Consider the following 21,207-nt stretch of genomic DNA (forward strand, 5'->3'; position numbering starts at 1 on the left):
CCACAAATGTTGGAGAGGGTGTGGAGAAAAGGGAAGTCTCCTGCACTGTTGGTGGGACTGTAAGTTGGTACAGCCACTATGGAAAACAATTTGGAGGTTCCTTAAAAAACTGCAAATAGAACTATCATATGATCCAGTAATCCCACTCCTGGGCATAAACCCAGAGAAAACCATAATTCCAAAAGAAACATGTACCATAATATTTATTGCAGCACTATTTACAATAGCCAGGACATGGAAGCAACCTAAATGCCCATCAACAAATGAATGGATACAGAAGATGTGGCATATATATACAATGGAATATTACTCAGCTATAAAAAGGAATGAGATGGAGCTATATGTAATGAGGTGGATAGACCTAGAGTCTGTCATACAGTGGGAAGTAAGTCAGAAAGAGAAGGACAAATATTGTATGCTAACTCACATATATGGAATCTAAAAAAGGTACTGATGAACTCAGTGACAAGACAAGAATAAGGATGCAGATGCAGAGAATGGACTGGAGAACTTGAGATTTAGGGGGACGTGGGGTGAAGGGGAACTGAGACGAAGTGAGAGAGTAGCATAGGCATATATATACTACCAGCTGTAGAACAGATAGCCAGGGGGAAGTTGCTGTATAACAAAGGGAGTTCACCTCGATGATGGATGATGCCTTAGAGGACTGGGACGGGGAGGGTGAGGGGGAGTCGAGGGAGGGAGGGGACACGGGGATATGTGTATAAATACAGATGGTTGACCTTGGTGTACCTCAAAAACTGGTACAAGAGTGTAAAGCAACTATATTCCAATAAAAAAATGGGATTTAATTACACTCAAAAGCTTTTGCACAGTAATGGAAACCATATACAAAATGAAAAGACAACTTACAGAATGGGAGAAAATATTTGCAAATGATGTGACCCACAAGGGATTAATCTGCAAAATATACAAACAATTCATACAGCATAATATAAAAAAACAAACAATACAATAAAAAAATGGGCAGAAGATCTAAACAGATATTCCTCCACTGAAGACATACAGATGGCCAAGAAACACATGAAAATATGGTCAACATGAGTAATTATTAGAGAAATGCAAACCAATACTACAATGAGGTATCACCTCACTCCAGTCAGAATGGCCATCCTCCAAAAGTCTAAAAATAATAAATGCTGGATAGGATGTGAAGAAAAAAGAACTCTCCTTTGCTGTTGGTGGGAATGTAAGCTGGTGCAGCAATGATGGAGAACACTATGGAGGGCCCTTAAAAAACTAAAAATAGAGCTACCATATGGTCCTGCAATCCCACTTCAGGACATATATCTGGAGAAAACCATAATTTGAAAAGATACAAGCACCCCAATGTTCATTCAGCACCATTCACCATACCTGAGACATGGAAACAACCTAAATGTCCATCAACAGATGATTGGATAAAGTAGATGTGGAAGTACTTATACAATGGAATATTACTCAGCCACAAAAAAAGTATGAAATAGTGACATTTGCAGCAGAACGGATGGACTTAGGGATTATCATACTAAGCAAAGTGAACCAGACAAAGACAAATATTATGATATTGTTTATATGCAGAATCTAAAAAAATGTTGCAAGTAAACTTATTTACAAAAGAGAAACAGACTCACAGACTTAGAGAACAAGCTTATGGTTACAGGGGGAAGGGTTGTGGGGGGAACAGATTGGGGTTTGGGACTGACATGTACACACTACCATATTTAAAATAGATAACCAACAAAGACCTACTATGTGGCACAAGGAAATCTGCTCAATATTCTGTAATAACCTAAACGGGAAAAGAATTTGAAAAAGAATAGATAAAGGTAGGAACTTCCTAGGTGGTGCAGTAGTTAAGAATCTGCCTGCCAACGCAGGGCACACAGGTTCAATCCCTGCTCCAGGAAGATCCCACATACAGTGGAGCAGCTAAGCCCATGCACCACAACTATTGAGCCTGTGCTTTAGAGCCAGTGAGCCATAACTGTTGAGCCCATGTGCCACAACTACTGAAGCCCACATGCCTAGAGCCCATGCTCTGCAACAAGAGAAGCCACGGCAGTGAGGAGCCCGTGCACCACAACGGAGAGTAGCCCCTGCTCACCACAACTACAGAAAGCCCACGTGCAGCAAAAAAAAAAAACAAAAAAAAAAGATCCAACACAGCCAATAAAATAAATAAATAAATAAATAAATAAATATATTTATAAGGAAAAAAAGGAATAGATAAAGGTATATGTATAACTGACTTACTTTACTGTACACTGAAATTAACACAAAACTGTTAATCAACTCTACTCCAATATAATATAAATTAAAAAAAAGTTAAAAAAGTCACATCTAACTATTGTGGCTGCACCATAGTAACAAAATATTGTTGCTTATAAATATCTTTTCTCACATACTGATGGATGTTAACTAGACTTGTGGTCATTTCATATACTACACAAAGGTCAAATCATTCTGTTGTGCACCTGAATCTAATATAATTTTGTATGTCAACTATACCTCAGTGAAAGGTATTTTCTCATCTTATAAAAAAAACAGTGGACTTATCAGGCCAGCGGAATGGAGTATTGCATTTTGCATTTAGGGCAACAGCACAGACTTTATGAAAGCCAGGAGGACTCCTCAAGCTCGTGCAAAGTTGACTTTGGGCAATTAGGCCAAAAGGAGATGCTTCTCTTGAATTGTTACCAATTCTACTGACTTCATACTTTACGAAAATGTGAGACATGTCAACCTAAGCATTCTCAAGGAAAGAAGTTCCCACTGAAGAAATGTACGTGGGAAATCTTTGAAGTAATAACGAATAACATTTATATAGTCCTCAAGTTTCTATTATTGTCCTCATTGTACAGATCAGGAAACTGAGGCGCTGGGAAGTTAAACGTGTTGCCTAAGTTCACACAGCAAGTGAGTGTAAGTATGTGTTAGAATTAATGTCCCAACCCAGCCAGACAGGCAGGCAGCAAAGTCCATACTCTAATCATTACCCTGCCCAGCCTCCAGCTAAATTATACATTGAACATTCAGTGTGCATTATTTCATTTGCTCTTTGGGATCCTTTGTTACAGATTTTTTTTAAAGAAGACAAAATTGAGGTCAAAGAGTAGTTTCTTTCTTTTTTTGACCAGGATCACATGGTAAAAAAGTAGAAAAACTGGGACTTGGACCAGCACGTTTTCCTCTCTGTTCTGGATATTTGGTTCTTTCCCATCTGGGTCTGGTTCAGATCCTGCTTTATTTAAGAAGTGTTGCGATCAGAGAATCAAAACTCCCTGAGCAGGAAGGAATGTGGGCATTCACCCACTCCTTACTCTCATTTGGCAGAAGGACAGAATGAGGCTGAGAATTTCTTGCCAAGGCCACCCAGCCCACTGGACTGGGTCTGGGGTTGAATCCACGTCCAGGAACCTTTCTAGTTTCATTTTTACATAAGAACAATTAAAAACCATTTTATAAAGAACATTCATGGTCCATACAGAGACTTGTGTGTGCCGAGCTCTGGTCTTGTCTTAGTCCCTAGTGAGCTGTGCGTCTCAGGTAGCTCATGCCACCTCCTTGCCCTCAGTTCTTTCATCTGAAAAAGCAAGAAAGCAGAACTGAGTCATCTCAGCAGAGGAACTGGTTTAGGAGCCAGGGTAGAAAAGAGGACACAGGGAGTGTCTGAGGCTTTGGGTCACAATTTCCACTTTCTATTTCAGGCTGTTTTCTAGTTTGTACTCATCTGTTTTATGTATTATGGTTCTAATGCTGTATTTTTGAAAATATGGGATCAAATGATCTCCTAGAGTCTTCTCTGATATGTCAAGAATGCTGAGTCTGCTTCTTGCTAGGGCTACACAGCAACTGCTAAACTAATGTGAAGAAGGAAAGAGCATTCCTCATTCCAGGACAGCTGCCTACCTGTGGCAGACATAGAAAAGGGTGCATTCTAAACAGGTAGTATAGTCCAGTGGCCTCATCAAAAGAGTCAACAAGACTAGTGCCTCAGGCATACAGATTAAGTCCAGGAACCAAGGACTTAATGATGGCATAAAATCTTAACTAAAATCTCCCACCAATGGTGAGGGGCAGAGCAGACAGGGAAATTGGGGCAGGATCTGAGACCCCTGATATACTAATGAATCTTCTGTTTCTCCTCTGTTTCACATAGAAACTGGGTACTGTACTTTAAGAGACTAAGGAGGAGTCTTTTAGGAGATCCAGATGCCACAGTTCAGGGAAGGTAAAATCAGAATAATGGTGAGTTCTAACATTTTCTGAATCTATTATCTCTAACTGTGTTTCCCATTCATTCCCCCTTGTATGCCTTCCTCTCCATCCATTCTGGACTGTTACTAAGTATTGAACCCATGTCCCTATCTGTGGTATATTAATCTTCCCTTCCCCTCACCTATGTGCGAACACTAGATTCATCATTTCTGCTGTGATCCAAGGCTGGTGGGAGCTTCAGTTTCCTCAGCAGTGTAAGTTGACATACTCACTATAGTGGGCATTCCAAAAAAATAGTACTATTGCTGTTACTACTAATCTGTTGGTGGTAAACATATAAGTATCAAATTAAGTTACTGATGATTGATCTCAGTGGGCTGAAAGAGAAAGCAAATTTTGAATGTCATTTCACTTGTCATTATAAGGACTGGAAATCCTCCTATCAGTGAAGTCAGTCTCTGCTTTAGGTAAGCTCCTAGAGTCTCAGACCCCTATTTGAAAAACAGAGAAAAATAACATTCACCCTGTCCTGCCTTGCCTCAGTGGGGAGGCACTGCTGAAATGTGAGAGTGCTTGGTGAATATGAAAGAGCTGTACCAACATGTGGGGTCTGTAGGAATTCTGTACATGGGGAGGCGTCCAGATGGTATGGACACCCGTGCCTAGAGGCCTAACGGCACAAGATGAACCTGGAAGTCTTTGAGCCGTGTGTCCAGAACAAGTCAGATATTCCCTTCCTTCTCAGTTAGATCTCAGGCAGGGGTACTGAACTTCCACATCCTTAGCCAGCCAAGGCTTTTCCTTCCACTTCCCTTTGGTCAAGCAGAGGAGCCTTGGGCCTGCTGCTGAATTATCACTGCCACACACAGCCTGTTTGAAGGACCTGGAATCAGAGATATCCCATTGGGTAGCATGAGAGCCAGGCTTATCCAGGTAAGGAAATCCTCCCAGGAAACTTTTCTTCTGTGCATCTCAGGGGAACAGGGCAACGTGCTAACAAGTTTGCTAATGAGAAGGCAAAGGAGCTGTCTAGTTGAGCTGCGGACGCCAGAGGGTGAGGCCAGGGAGCTGTTCCCGGGGGTGGGGGCTGTGCCTGCTTAATGAAGCGGAGCCTCAGCTTTAGTGATTATGAGCGATTTCTCTGCAGAGGCCTCGCACGGCCCGAGTTGCGGAGCAGGGGGCTTTGGGGAGGCCCCAGTTTTCTCCTCTTGCCTCCTTCAGTTACTACTAACTGGGAGCATGAGAATGCAGAGCAGGATGTCCAAAAAAGCAGCTCTAAGATACAGTCCTCCTAGCAGTTCTTTCCCTAGGCCTGTGGGAGACTCCAGCCTCCCAGCTTTGCCTGAACCATGCAGAAGGGCATCTATTTCCTACATTCATAGGAGGCACGGTTCCCTGTATTCGCAGGAGATAGAGTGGGAGTCAGGAGGCCTGAGTTTTAATCGAGGCTTTGCCACAAACTGACTCAAAGAGGGTCACACACCTTCCCTGACATATATATATATATATATATATATATGTTTTAGGTTTGAGGTATTTTTATCATAAGAATCTTTGCCACAAACAGTTCTGCTGCCACAAGACAATTTTGCCATAAAAGGAAAAGGACATAATGAAAAACACAAGAAGAAGAAAATGAAATATGAAAAATTAATAAAATTTAAAAAATATTTCATTGTGAAAAGTGAAAATATAAAAAAATCTGAATGCAATTAAACAACTGTAAATTCATAGTTATCATTGTATTAGGGTATATCTCAGATAAAGCGATGATACTTCCTTCCAAAGTCAGTCATTATGGTCTCAGGATCTAATATAGGAAGCACTTTGTTTATGATATAAAAAATCTGCCGTAAGTCTCTTTCAATTTCCCTAAAGGGAAAACAAACATAGGAGGGATGCAGCTATTTCTTATCAATACATATAATGCGTGTAACTGGCAGTACGTATCTGGAGTATATTGACATTTTCCATCACATACCCAGTCCTCATATTTCACCAAATTATCTGAGCCAGATTCTGTGCCAAACACCAAAATTCTGACTGTACAATGTTCTCCACTATCAAATAGCAAAAAATATTCACCATTTTCAAGAAATGTATTCATCAGGAATCATATGATCATTCTTCTGCAGCGGATAGGAGGAACTTGATTCTTATTTGCCTCCAACTTTGAATATTGAGCGATACATTTGGTAAATATAGCATTAGAGAACAAGCTGTTGTATCTAAATTAGCTGAAGAATAGATAATGAATGCCGCCAAAGACTGTGGTGAATTACAGCTATTTTATCTTTAATGCCAAAATTGCTGTATGGACAACTTGTTGTGTGGTGAAACTGCTTGCAGAAATGTTTATAGTGAAAATAATTAGGACTGTATGATTTCTTTGAACGGTAATTTTGTGAAGTATGATAAATGATGTGTTTTTCATTCTAATATCCAGGGTACAGCACCAAGAAACAAGAATGTAGTTTCCTTACTTGTACCTAAAGGGAAAAAAGTCTATTGAGTGTGAAAGAAACAAAGGGAGAGTAAGATAAATGTGTGCCCAAGAGACATCTCACCCCACAAAAGAAGAGGGGTGTATTCTGTATTGCCACACTTATTTGCTCTTTCAGAACATTTTAAAAATCTCATTTCCTTTTTTAGAACAAATAGTATCATTTCCTTTTAGAAAAAAAAGCAGTTCTGATTGTCTGCTTGCCTGCACACCTCTGCTTCTCTGCATGCTGTAGACACATATATGACTCATGCCTCATGACTCTGAGGGTACCAAGAAATCAGAACCACAAGTGCAATTTTTCCGTGTTGGTAATAATATAGAAGAACATGCAGTCAGAAAATCTTGGGTTTGAATTCCAATTCCACAAATCAGCAGTTGGAAAATTTAGTTCAGTTTAACTAACTGCTTTTCACCTCATTTTCAAAGCTGAAAAAGTTAATAATACCTACTTGAAGGCTGTTGGGAGAATAGAGATACTTTATGTTGGCAGATAGGAGGTGCTACAAGAATGAAACCTAACCTTGTTGATTGTATTATAATCAGCATTATTGTTGCACATCTAGTACCTAATAGGACCAAAGAGATGACTCCTAAATCCATAAGAATGTCAGTTTGTTGAAGAATTCAACAAAGGGCTAAAATCCCAAACAAGTTTTAGTTCACAGTGTCTCTTCAGAAGCCCAGCAACCACTCACAGACTGAGCTGCTTAAAAGTGGTTGGAAACACTTCTGAAAATGACCCAGACTCAGTTATCTTTGAGAATCTGAACTCTTCTGACAAGGGGCAAGCAGACCAGAGTGCTTTTTCACTCATAACCTAAAAAGAGATCATGTCTAGAAACAGATGGGGCCTCAACTAGTGCATACCAGCCTTAATGAATTATTTGGTAAAAGCAGGGTGCATGATAAAGGTCCCTGATCAAAGCCTGGTACAGAGAGGAAGTTCAGTTAATATTAAATATTTGTCTTCTCTTTTAGAAATGTGCAGACTACAGGAATCCTCATCACAGTGTGATCACTTTTCATCTTACTCACAGTACTGCTTAAAAACTCTGGTCTTCCTGTGTGTTCTATTGAAAAGACATCTTTAGTTGATCTTAAATACCAGAATACATAATTTTTTTTGAAAGACAAATTTTTGAGAGTAGTTTTAGGTTCACAGTAAAATTGAGTAGAAATTACAGGCTCCCATATACTTCCTGCCCCCACACAGGCACTGCCTCCCTCGTCATCAACATCCCCCACCAGCATGACACATCTGTTACAGTTGATGAACCTACACGGATGCATCATTATCACCCAAAGTTCAAAATTTATATTCAGGTCCACTCATAGAGTTGTACATTCTATGGGTTTGGATAAATATGTAATGACATGTATCCACCATGACAGTATATTTCAGTATAATTTCACTGCCCTAAAAATAGCATCGTTACCCCCGTGTCTCCCCTACTGCCTAGCCCCTAGCAACCATTGATTGTGTACTGTCTACACACTTGATTCTTCCTTAAGAACAAGGGCAGTTTATATACTGTTTCTCAAGGTAATGGTAGGGAATTATGAAAATGCTAATAAAGCAACTAATGAGAAGTCAGAGATGTGAATGAGGTGGGGTGAGGGCAAGAAAGAGGAAGAGAATATTTGAGGAAATATTCAAAAAGGCAAGAGAAGGACTGAATGACAGAAAAGAGCAGGGGCATGAGAACATTAAGTAGGTTGCTGGGAGGACAATTAGTTTCATGCTTTTATTGTATGAATGAGGGAATAAAAGGCCTTACAGGGGTATATTGACTTCTCAATGCCACATAAAACTTGTTCCATAGCAGTTAAATTAGGGGAAGGTGAATAAGATGGTGACAAGGAGAGAAGCTGGAAGTCAAAGAGGAGAGTCAGAAGCGGAAGGGAAATGAGCATCTGAGTAGGTGGTCTGGGGTTTAGGGAAGGAGCGGATTTTCTTTTTTCAGACAGTGACTGAAAGGAAGGTTTGTCTGTGAGGAGGAGAAGGAGGTCAGAATAGATGCATTGTGGGGTAGGTTTGTTTAGAACAGAAATCAAAGACCAACTTTCCTGAGAGAAAGAACATCTGCAAATGAAATGCTGTTTCTACAACTTCCAATGCTCCTGGCTTTCCTCCCAGGTGGTGACAGTGTGGATGGTAAGAACTCTGGCAACTGCCCAGTGGGTGAGAGAAGGGGTGTGTGAGTGTGTGTGCATGTGCGCGCGTGCACCTGTGTGTGCTTGTGTGTGCAAATGTGTGTGTGGTATTTATGTGTGTATGCGGTGGTTTCCCCAACCTGGAGATTGAGACTATCAGCCTAGTTTCATTCCAGCATCACTGACTCCAGGTCCCTATGCTTTTTTTTTTTTTTAAAGTAAACAGATTTCTTCTTTTTTTTTTATAAATTTATTTATTTGTTTATTTATTTTATTGGCTGTGTTGGGTCTTCGTTGCTGCATACAGGCTTTGTCTAGTTGCTGAGAGCGGGGGCTACTCCTCATTGTGGTGCGCAGGCTCCTCATTGTAGTGGCTTCTCTTGTTGTGGAGCATGGGCTCTAGGCACGTGGGCTTCAATAGTTGCAGCACACAGGCCCAATAGTTGTGGCTCACGGGCTCTAGAGCACAGGCTCAATAGTTGTGGCGCACGGGCTTAGTTGCTCCGTGGCATGTGAAATCTTCCCAGAGCAGGGCTCGAACCTGTGTTCCCTGCATTGGCAGGTGAATTTCCAACCTCTGTGCCACCTAGGAAGTCCTCTATATGCTCTTTTGATTGTTGTGTATAACACATGGGACCTTGGGGCAGGCAAATGTCTGCTGAGATTCTTGCCTTTCCTCCAGATTCTGAGTTTCCTCTCTTTGGCACCTTTCTTTCTCCCATCTCTCTCCTTCCCAGAGCCCATTCTCATTCTTTTTGTCTTTTCCCACAGGCTTCCAGGAGCCAGCCTCTTTCCAAATCATTCAGATCTTATCCTTTTACAACCATTCCTCGTTACACGGTGTGGGCTCAGGCTGGTTAGGTGAGTTGCAGACTCATGGCTGGGACAGCAGCTCTGACACAATCATTTACCGGTGGCCTTGGTCCAAGGGCAACTTCAGCAATGAGGAGTTGAAGCAAGTGGAAAAGATACTTCTTACGTTCTTCAGTAGGCTTGGTCAGGCATTTTACAACCATGCCAGCCAATGGCAGCTTGAATGTAAGTTCAGCTCCCTCAGTGGGGATTGGGGATATGGTGGGAGTTAAGTGTGTGTCTCAATGAGTTTCTTATTTCTTTAATAAACAGCCTCCACTCCTTTCTGAACCTTACCTCTCCCCACCATAGAACTGCAATTATATACTTTTGGGCAGGGATATAATCCAGGCCCTGATTCCTCAAAAGGTTCAAGACTTCGGCTGCTTACAGACTCCTCTCATTGATTGCAGCCATGTGCTTTATTATCTTCCATCAGTGGTCACCTGTGACAGCCCCTTTCCCTGGCCTCTGACCCGATACCCTCAGCTTCCTCACACTTTGACTCCTTAAAGTGATTTTCTCCCCCACTCAGTCTCTTCAACAATCTGTCTGCATATTCAATGTAACCTACTGCATTCCGTTCACCCTAGATTATTATAACCCCCACTGTCTCACACTCGGTCCTTCCTTACTCTCTTGCTGACACCATTTATGCTGCCCTCTTCAAAGATTTCGCCCCCTTCCTCATGCCATCCATCTCTTTCTGCATCTCCAGATACTACCAATCCGCCTATCTCTGAACCTCTGACCAAACTAAATTTTTCTTTGTTCCCTCAAATCTTCTAAACTCGTCCCTTCTGATTCTGTCATCTTTTGATTCAACTCACTTCATTCTATCCTTTGCACTCCTTCTTGCCTCTAATTTACAACCCCTCTTCCCCAAGATCCCTTTGAGGTGCAGGTAGCAGGAGGCTGTGAGCTGCATGTTGGCAAAGACTCAGTAGGATTTGTGCAGTTTGCTTACCAAGGATCAGACTTCCTGAGCTTCCAGGACCATTCATGGGTGCCCGCTCCAGAGGGTGGAATTACGGCTCAGCTTGTCTGCAGCCTATTCAGCTTGTACCAAGGCACCCAGGAAATAATACACAACCTGCTCAGTGACACCTGCCCACGTTTCCTCTTGGGTCTTCTTGATGCAGGGAAGGCAGATCTCCAACGACAAGGTCAGTCCTTCACCCTTCCTCCATGAATCTTCTGTTCTAAAATCACACCTTCTTATCATCCTAAGGAGGAGCCAAGAGGGAGAGGGGATAATGGGTGACAGATTTCTAGAGGTGGGAAAAGTGTGTCCATCTAAACTGATGGGAAGATCTGAACCTCTGAGTCTGCATTCAATTCCCCATCTGAAATCTTTCCTGTCCTCTGCAGTAAGACCAGAAGCCTGGCTGTCTCCTGGCCCTGATCTTGGTCCTGGCCGTCTGATGCTGGTTTGTCACGTCTCTGGCTTCTACCCAAAGCCTATTTGGGTGGTGTGGATGCGGGGCGAGCAGGAGCAACAGGGCGCTCAGAGAAGTGAAGTCTTGCCTAATGCTGATGGGACGTGGTATCTTAGGAGTTCCTTGGATGTGGAAGCCAGTGAGGCATCGGGCCTGAGTTGCCGGGTGAGACACAGCAGTCTAGGAGGCCAGGACATCATCCTCTACTGGGGTGAGGAAGAACTGGGGCCCAGCTGGGAATGGGAGTAGGTGGTCCTCAAGCAGAGCAGGAGAGTCAGATGAAAAATTTGGGATTCTAGGGACTCTAGACCCAAAAAAATGTAGAAATAAAAATAAGAACTATGGGAGTTGGAAAAAGAGAGCACTGCAGATGTAGGAAGATGTTGCGGGTAGATGGAGTCATCTCTGAGGAGAGATGAGAGAAGAAATAGGGAGGAAGGAGACTGGTGAGGCAGATACTCAGATAACAAAGGAAGAACAGGGCAATGCAGTGAAACAGGGGGTGGGTTTGAAAGGACACCCCGTGTGCACCCCCACCCACAGATCATCAGAGCTCCGTGGGCTGGATTGTCTTGGCAGTGATCGTGCCCTTGGTGCTCCTGATAGCTCTTGCGTTTTGGCTTAGGAAGCGCTGGTGAGTTCTTTGTGTCCATCTTTCTTGTCCCTTGCCCCAGTCCCCACTTGTCTGCTTAACTTTTTTCTCTGTCTCTCTCCTCAGTTCTCCCCCTCCCAGCCCCCTTCCCTCTTACCCCTCATTTCTCACCTCCACCCCATGTAGTGTAGTAACTTCCATCTCTGTTCTCATCAGGACACACTGTGAACCTCTAAGCGGTCTTATCCCTTTGGAATGAAATCCCAACAACCCAGGAGCTCAGGACACATCTACACAGAACTCGGCGGTGACAGCCTTTCTGCTCTCCTTGTACAACTTTTTTAGTTGTTGTGTTTTTCTGGTTAATGATGAGTCATCAATATAAGATAAATGTAATTTTGCAGGATTTGTTGGTCTAACCTGGATTATGGGACTTAAAAATTCATAATTTAAATTGTCAATGAATGGGGTCATAGGGACCTTCACATATTCAAATGTGAATGGGTCATCAGGCTTATTTCATATTTTTTTCTTTAGATCTTTATTGGAATATAATTGCTTTACAATGTTGTTGCCAGTTTCCTCTGTACAACAAAGTGAATCAGCTGTATTTATACATATATCCCCATATCTCCTCTCTCTTGAGACTCCCTCCCACCCTCCCTATCCCACCCCTCTAGGTCGTCACAAAGCATGGAGTTGATCTCCCTGTGCTCTGTAGCAGCTTCCCATTAGCCTTCTATTTTACATTTTGTAGTGTAGACCCTTATTACTCAGGGTGGCTCATGGATGGGGAACTAAGCTAGTTAGAAATATAGAATCTTGCACCTCACCTTAGACTTCCTGAATCGTAATCTGCATTTTATCAAAATCAGCAGGGGTTTCATAGGTGCATTGAAATTTGAGAAGCACTGATATGGGTGACACCTGAGAGGAAGTAGGGGGAGTGTGTCCCTGAGAAGGAAAGAAGATGGTCAAGAAAAGAGAACAAGAGTGTTGATCCTGAGGGCTGAAGTGAGATCAAGGCAAAGAGATTTCATATAACACATTCCTGCTATTTACAGACGTTGTGCTAAAGACACAGGAATTGCTGATTTAGTGAAAACTGAGCCATTGCTCCTCAGGGAAATGCAGAGTTCGTTTCCAGTGTATTTATTAGTTGACAAAATATTGTCTGGTCACAACATTTTGTCAACTAATAAATACATAGCCTTATGCATGTTTCTGTTTCTATATATTTTAAAATAAATTACTAATTATATACAGTATTTATTTATAATAAAATACCAGCCAAGAAGTGTTTAACCTTTTCCTGGTCCTGGGTAATATGATCATAAATTACTTTGGTTTTCAGCCACACAGCTGTGCTGTCCACTGTACTTTTAGAAACAAACAAACAAAACCAGTCATCATCTCATGAAGCCACAAGTCTAGCTCCTTCCCCATCTTTTCCACATCTTGATCGTAGCATTATAGATGGTACTTTTGCACTTTCTGGAGTGACTCCACATACACATCAGTGAATTTCTCCTCTTTTCTCCTGGATTTACTGCACTGTTGATTCATTCACACTGAACTCATGGCCCACAACCCTACAACTCACACCTGAACAAAGCTCATCTACACATGCGTTTTCTCCACAAGGCATGTCCCATCCTCCTTGTGCTTAGAAGCACCAGAGAACACCTCAGCACTTTGCTTTAGGACCATGTAAAACAGCAACATCACCAACAAAAAGCACAGATACCCAGGAAATGTGGCCTAAGTAGACCGTGAGAAGGACACATTTCCATTTAAGAACTGAAACAATAAGGCAGAAAGTCCCCTCATCTGGGAACTCGTGAGGGGGATGGCATTTTGTTCCACTCTGCAAACATCCACAAATGACTGTGAAAGCATTGTGAGTATTGATTTGAGGGTTACAAATAAATTTTAGCAGATAGACAAATTAGCACATGCAGAATTGGTGAATAGTGAAGATAGACTCTTTATGACCAATGAGCCAAATTAGCAGTGTGAGTCGAGATACCTGTGGAGAGACTTCATTTTTTTATGATTCATTAATAAATTCAACAAATAATTCTTAAACACATGTCTTACATCAGGGACAAATTGACCATAAAATTGTGGGGGAGAGAAAGATCGCCACTGTGTTCTGAGCTGAAAATTTTTGCCTTGCTAATTTGTATGTCTCTTTTGAAAAAAAATATCTATTTAGGTCTTCTGTCCATTTTTAATTGGATTGTATTTTTCCCCCCTGATACTGAGTTATATGAGCTGTTTATATATTCTGGATATTAACCTCTTATTGGTCATGTCATTTGCAAATATGTTTTTCCCATTTAGTAGGTTGTCTTTGCATTTTGTCCATGGTTTCCTGTGCTGTGCAAAAGCTTTTAAGTTTAATTAGGTCCCATCTGTTTATTTTTACTTTAGTTTTCTTTGCCTAGAAGGCAGATTAAAAAAATATTGCTACAGTTTATTTCAAAGTGTTCAGCTTATGCTTTCCTCATAGGAGTTACAGTTTCACATTTAGATCTTTAATCCTTTTTGAGTTTATTTTTGTATATGGTGTGAGAAAATATTCTAATTCCAATTTTTTACATGTAGCTATCCAGTTTCTCAAGCACTGCTTATTAAAGAGACTGTCTTTTCCTCATTGTATATACTTGCCTCCTTTGTAATAGATTAACTGACCATGGGTTTATTTGTGGGCTCTCTATTCTGTTCTATTGATCTATGTGTCTCTTTTTCTGCCAACACCACACTGTTTTGCTTCCCATAGCTTTTCAAAATACCTCCAGCTCTTTTTCAAGATTGTTTTGGCTATTCGAGCTCTTTTGTGTTTCCATTCAAATTTTAAAATTATTTTTTCCAGTTCCATGACAAATGTCATTGGTATTTTGATAGAGATTGAATTGAATCTGTGGATTGCTTTGGGTAGTATGGTCATTTTACCAATATTAATTCTTCTAAGCGACGAATACGGTATATTTTCCCATCTGTTTGTGTTGTCTTCAATTTCTTTCGACAGAAAAAACATCACATTTTATAATAACACATAGAAATAGAAGGATGACAATCAGAACATTAGAACATGGGGAAGAAAAGGGAATAGGGGTAAGTCAATCAATCAAGTCATTTACAGAGGAAGTCTACTTAGATCACATGATATCCATGAACCATGAATGGAGGAGAAAAACTGAAAGTCAACAATCTGCACTTATGATTCTAAAGGTGAAATACAACACAACAAAACAAGAACTGGGAAATGTTTAATGATGCTATATAGAATGGAGACTGAATTGTGATATTGGGCTTCATGATAGGGAAAAAACATAAAACTATGTAACATTGTATAAAATACTTCTATGTCTAAGAAGAGAATCAAAATATCTGCAACCTCAAAACCCTCTGGTTGAAAATGTTTGGGTTTTTATAATCATCAAAGGCTAGAGATAAGAATATATTTCTATATTTTACCACTGGGTGGCAGTATAGATTAAAACAAATTTTCAGCTATTTACTACTCAAATTTTAGAAGTGTTAAAGACCTCCAAATCATCAAACAGCTTAAATTCACAATAACTTGTTAGCTCAAAAAATAATTAAAAATTGCTCACAAAACAAGCACATAATATTAAAAATATATCAATAATAATATAGGAATAGAATCCAAGGGAATATGTGGCCAGTAAAATAAGTTGAAACCAAAAAGGAGCAAATTCAAAAACAAAGTGTCTTGACACCCTATATGCAGGCTATATGTGGGTCACAAGTTATTCGAGGACTATAAGATGACTAAGACAGGATCAATTACATATTCACAGTGTCTAGAAGAAACAGACACATATGTCATTCAGGAGAAGATAGCTGTTCCTTACCCTGAGGCCACAAGGACATTTCTCCCATCAGTTCTCACAGAGAAGACACTATTTGGCTCAGGGAACAATGTTCTCAGGAATGTTCTTTCAGTAAATTTTATGAGATTCACAGCCCTGTTTGTTTTAAGTCTCTTAAAGTAAGGTGATCATGTCAGCCTAAAATTAAGAAATGGGGAAAAGAATTACACAACACACAGTCTCTGGTCCACCTGGGCAGCTCTCTGATGTTCCGGCAAACTTAATGGCAGATTTTACACAATCTACAGGAATGAGTAGACTCTAAGTCTCCCATAAATATTGTTTCTGTTGAACTAATTTGAATTATTTTTTAGCAGCAAGACTTTCTGGCTATGTACTCTCCAGTGACTTTCATTACCTGTACAATTGCCTATAAGGCTCTTTTATGGTCCAAATCCATTTCAGTGGCCTCATCTCCTACTATGTTACCCATCACTTACTCCAATCCAGCTATGCTGAAGTTCTCACAGATTTTAGAACACACCCAGTATAATGCTACTTTATTTGTAGTTCCTTTGCTTGGAATGCTCTTCCCCCAGATGCTGCATTATGTGTTTCCTGTTCTTGATTTAGGTCTTTTCTAGTATTATTTCTGAATTCCCAAGACAAGTGTTGTGCAGCTTCCAGGGTCTTGGTGCCCTGGCTGAGGGTCAGATGTGGACCTCCAAGGCAGAAGAGCTGAGTCAAAGACTTTGGACCACCAAAGAACTTCCAATCCCATGGAATATTTATCAGCAAGAGCTCTCCCAGAGGTGTCATTCTCAACACTAAGGTCCAACTCCACCCAAAGGCCAGCAAGCTCTAGTACTGGACACCTCATGCCAAACAACACTAGCAAAACAGGAACACAACCCCATCCATTAGCAGACAGAGTGTGTATAGTCATACTAACCTCACAGACACACCAAAACACACCACCAGATGTGGCCCTGCACATCAGAAGGACCAGAACCAGCTCCACATACAAGAACACAGCACCAGTCCCCCCTACCAGGAAGACTACACAAGCCACTGGACCAACCTCTCCCCTGGGGACAGACAACAGAATTAAGAACTACAACCCTGCAGCCTGAGCAAAGGAGATCCCAAACACAGTAAGTTAAACAAATGAGAAAACAGAGAGAGATGTAGCCAATGAAGGAACAAGGTAAAAACCTACAAGACCAAACAAACAAAGAAGAGATAGGCAGTCTACCTGAAAAAGAATTCAGAGTAATGATAGTAAAGATGATCTGAGATCTCAGAAATAGAATGGAGGCACAGATGGAGCAAATGAGGGAAATGTTTAACATGGAGTTAGAAGAACTAAAGAGCAAACAAAGTGATGAACAACACAATAACTGATATTAAAAATACTCTAAAAGGAATGAAGAGCAGAATAACTGAGACAGAAGAATGGATAAGTGACCTGAAAGATAGAACAGTGGAAATAACAACTGAGGAGCAGAATAAAGAAAAAAGAATGAAAAGAATTGAGGACAGTCTCAGAGATATCTGGGACAACATTAAATGCATCAACATTCAAATTATAGGGATCCCAGAAGAAGAAGAGAAGATAAAAGGGTCTGAGAAAATATTTGAAGAGATTATAGTAAAAAACTTCCCTAACATGGGAAAAGAAATAGTCAATCAAGTCCAGAAAGCACAGAGAGTCCCACATAGGATAAATCCAAGGAGAAGCACACCAAGACACATACTAGTCAAACTATCAAAAATAAAATATGAAGAAAAATAGTAAAAGCATCAAGGGGAAAGTGACAAATAACATATAAGGGTACCCCCATAAGGTTAACAGCTGATCTTTCTGCAGAAACTCTGCAGGGCAGAAGGGAGTGGCAGGATATATTTAAAGCAATGAAAGGGAAAAACCTACAGCCAAGATTACTCTACCCAGCAAGGATCTCATTCAGATTTGAAGCAGAAATTAAAAGCTTTACAGACAAGCAAAAACTAAGAGAATTCAGCACCACAAGACCAGCATTACAACAAATTCTAAAGGAAACGCAAGAGAAGGGAAAGACTCACAAAAACAAACCCAAAACAATTAAGAAAAGTATCAATAATTACCATCACCCTGATACCAAAACCAGGCAAAAATGTCACAGAAAAGGAAAATTACAGGCCAATATCAGTGGTGAACATAGATGCAAAAATTCTCAACAAAATACTAGCAAACAGAATCCAGTCCAGCACATTAAAAGGATTGTACACCATGATCAAGTGGGGTTTATTTCAGGAATACAAGGATGCAATATACTTTAAATGAGGATATTAGTTTTAATATTTTCTGTTCTATGCATTTTCTATATTTTTTCTTGAGAATTTTTTGTTCATATGTTTTGATCTCTGTGTTTCATGTTCACGTCTTCTTCAAATGTCTGGCAACTCTTGGTTGTTCACTGTATGCAGACTATGGCAATAAGAAGCGTGTTTAGAAGCTGTCTAGGTGTTCCTTGTGAACTGGTGGGCTCCAATGTAGGAGAGTTAGGCAGAGAAATGTTACTCATTTAGTCAAGGTAACCCCTAACTTCAGGCATCTCCTGCAGAGACAAATCCCTCTGTTTCCTAATGGAATTAAGAATGGCTGTTAGATTTGAGGACATGGGGGATGGGGCGGAGAAGCTGGGACAAAGTGAGAGAGTAGCGTTGACATTTATACACCACCAAATGTAAAATAGATGGCTAGTGTGAAGCAACTGCCTAACACAAGGAGATCAACTTGATGACTGGTGATGACCTAGAGGGGTGGGATAGAGAGGTTGGGAGGGAGTCTCAGGAGGGAGGGGATATGAAGATATATGTATAAATACAGCTGATTCACTTTGTTGTACAATGGAAACTAGCACAATACTCTAAAGCAATTATACTCCAATAAAGATTTGGAAAAAATTTAAAACAAAACAAAGCAAAACAAAGACATTAAAAAAAAACACACCAAACAAAACAAATAAACAAACAAAACCAATATGAGTCCTGATTTTGGTCTAAAGTTTGCTGAGTAAAACACCCATGGTCTTTGAACAATGCTATTTCCAGGTGACCTATTCAAGTAATACTGGCAACCAAAAATTCATTTATGTCCCTAAATAGACAGTTGAATTGCCAAATCAGGTTATATGGCCAAGACCACTGGTTTTCTCCTGGGAACTATTTTCACTCCCTCCAGAATAAATCAGCTGCCTAATTATTAGCTGGGCAGAATAAAACTACATCTCTTAGGCACCCTTTTAACTGATTGAATTTATGTGACTGTTATCTGATCAATGCAGTATACAACTTCTGCAGAGTGGATCTGAAGCAGTGTGTTAGGGGGTGAGTGTGTTCACCTTTTTCCTTTCTTCTTATTGTCAATTAAAATGTGCATTTGATGGATGGACTTCTGGCATCCATCTCAGAGAATAGAATGACTGTTGGAATGAGGACCAAGCGTGGTAAAGACCAAAAGGAAAGGAAAGCAAAACAAAACAAAACAAAAACAAAAACCAAACAAACAAAACCATCAAAGCAAAAGAGGAAACTGGAACTAAATCTCTGACACAGTGAAATGCCATAACAACCCTGAATTGCCTACTTCTAGTCTTTTCACAAGAGAGCGAAATGTAACTACATATTTTTTAAAATATTGTTCATTTGAATTTTCTGTTACTTGCAATCAAACTTGATCCTAACCAATCCAGATGTTAGCTGAATGTCAATTTAAGGTTGATACCTTTGGTTTATGAAATGTTTACCTACAGCTCTTTACTTTTTTCATTGTCTTGACCTTTATGGAGTGTTTATTTTTGCTAAGACTAAATCAAAATTTTGACAATAACACTCATGTTATCTGTATATAAGTTCATTTTTATCTGTAAATTTTCTAAGGCAAGGGAGAAAATGCAACCATCCATTCTGAAATTTATATAAAAAGAAATATGTTAGAAATCAGAATTAACTTGTGGGAAAATGGTAGAGTGAAATATTTCATAATTTATCTCACTGAGATAAATCCAAAGTAGAAAAAGCAACTTTTCTACATTGAATCTACTGAAGAGATTTAACTTAAGAACAAAAACCAAGGACAATCTATAAGATATAAACAAAGTTGGGGTAAAATTTTAGATATATTTTTGCTCATTTTGAATAACATGGAAGGTTGCCCCCACACAATCATATCCTTACCACCATCAACATCACTTTCCATGGGGCAATTTTCTTTTTACCAAGGGTAAAACTACATTCACTCATCATAATCACCCAAAGTTTATAGTTTACCCTAGGGTTCACTCTTGGTGGTGTACATTCTCTGGGTTTGGACAAACGTATACTTCAATTAACATCATAAAGAGTACTTTCACTGTTCTAAAAATTCTTTGCACTCTGACTATTAATCCTTCCTTACCTGGAACCACTTTTTAATTTAATTTAATTTCCTGGGTTGGGCTTTCCAAGTTGAGTGAATATTTTTCAATGTTAAATTCATGTGAGGGAAAACCTGTGATTGAGAATTTTCTAAGAATAATTTAAAAATTTTCTAGCCAGAGCATAAGGCAACCACAAGATTACGTTTTATCTTCCTCCCTAGTAGAATGGAGTTTTTTTTTTTCTGGTCCAATTTCACTGAAGGTGTAACAGAAAGTCTTATGCCCAACTTGCATCTTCTTTTGGGTGGTCTCAAGACTTTGCCATCTCACCCATGTGGCTACTGTAGCCAAAGCCCTTGGAAACCAACCCTTTACAATTTGCTGGGAAGCCCAAGTGTTAGCTTTCATTTTGAGCTCTAGTTTTCAATGTCTCGTTTGATTTGCTTCTTGAAGATTTCCTTATAATCTGTGAAGTCAGTGTATGCATGTATGAATAATTTTTAAATTAATTTATCCAGAATATCTACATGTTTTATAGTAGATAATTTTGTTGCTATTGTTCATTTCCTAGCTTCGATCTTGCAGTAAAAGCATCCTATCGGTCATTAATATTTTTAAGCACAGACATAGAAGGGTCAAGTGATAAGGAAGTACTTTAGGTTTTCACATTTAGCCAAGGTGGTGAGCAGGTTTAGAAAGAATGGATAGGGAGATTAAGGAGGAGTGGTGATAAAATTGAGGGGAGACCCTGGGGACTCAGATTAAGGGTAAATAGAGCACATTATGGAGCCATAGAAAAGAGGCCCAGGAGGCAGAGAAAGAAAAGACCATGTAAATAAAAATGCCAGACGGCCAAGAGGCACATGAAAATCTGCTTAACATCATTAATTATTAGAAAAATGCAAATCAAAACTACAATGAGGTGTCGCCTCACACTGTCAGAATGGCCATTATCAAAACATCTATAAGTAATAAATGCTGGAGAAGGTGTGAAGAAAAGGGGACCCTTTTGCACTGTTGGTGGGAATGTAAATCGACACAGCCACTATGGAGAACAGTATAGAGGTTCCTTAAAAAACTAAAAATAAAACTAACATATGACCCAGCAATCCCATTACTGGGCATATGTCCTGAGAAAATCATAATTCAAAAAGACACATGCGGGAGATTGGGACTGCCATATATACATAACTAATAA

The 21,207-nt window shown here is 40.0% G+C and overlaps 1 protein-coding gene across 1 annotated transcript; it reads left to right on the forward strand.

Annotated features, from left to right (window-relative positions):
• The first annotated feature begins 8,465 nt into the window (after nt 1–8,465).
• LOC130859377 (T-cell surface glycoprotein CD1a-like) lies at nt 8,466–12,120 on the forward strand. The gene is made up of 6 exons (XM_057746748.1): nt 8,466–8,882; nt 9,653–9,919; nt 10,621–10,899; nt 11,105–11,383; nt 11,716–11,806; nt 11,981–12,120. Exons 1-6 carry the CDS (start codon nt 8,822–8,824, stop codon nt 12,021–12,023), a joined length of 1,020 nt encoding a protein of 339 aa, XP_057602731.1. The 5' UTR covers nt 8,466–8,821; the 3' UTR covers nt 12,024–12,120.
• The last annotated feature ends 9,087 nt before the right edge of the window (nt 12,121–21,207 follow it).

This window comes from Hippopotamus amphibius, chromosome 1, assembly GCF_030028045.1.
Source record: "Hippopotamus amphibius kiboko isolate mHipAmp2 chromosome 1, mHipAmp2.hap2, whole genome shotgun sequence".
Classification (NCBI taxonomy): domain Eukaryota; kingdom Metazoa; phylum Chordata; class Mammalia; order Artiodactyla; family Hippopotamidae; genus Hippopotamus; species Hippopotamus amphibius.

Bases quoted from the DNA above. Each gene is read 5' to 3' on its own strand.
- LOC130859377 (XM_057746748.1), top strand. From the start codon at position 8,822: ATGCTGTTTCTACAACTTCCAATGCTCCTGGCTTTCCTCCCAGGTGGT. The intron at 9,920-10,620 runs GTAAGTTCAGCT...CTCTTCCCCAAG, and splicing joins CAGCCAATGGCAGCTTGAAT to ATCCCTTTGAGGTGCAGGTA. The intron at 10,900-11,104 runs GTCAGTCCTTCA...TGTCCTCTGCAG, and splicing joins GGCAGATCTCCAACGACAAG to TAAGACCAGAAGCCTGGCTG.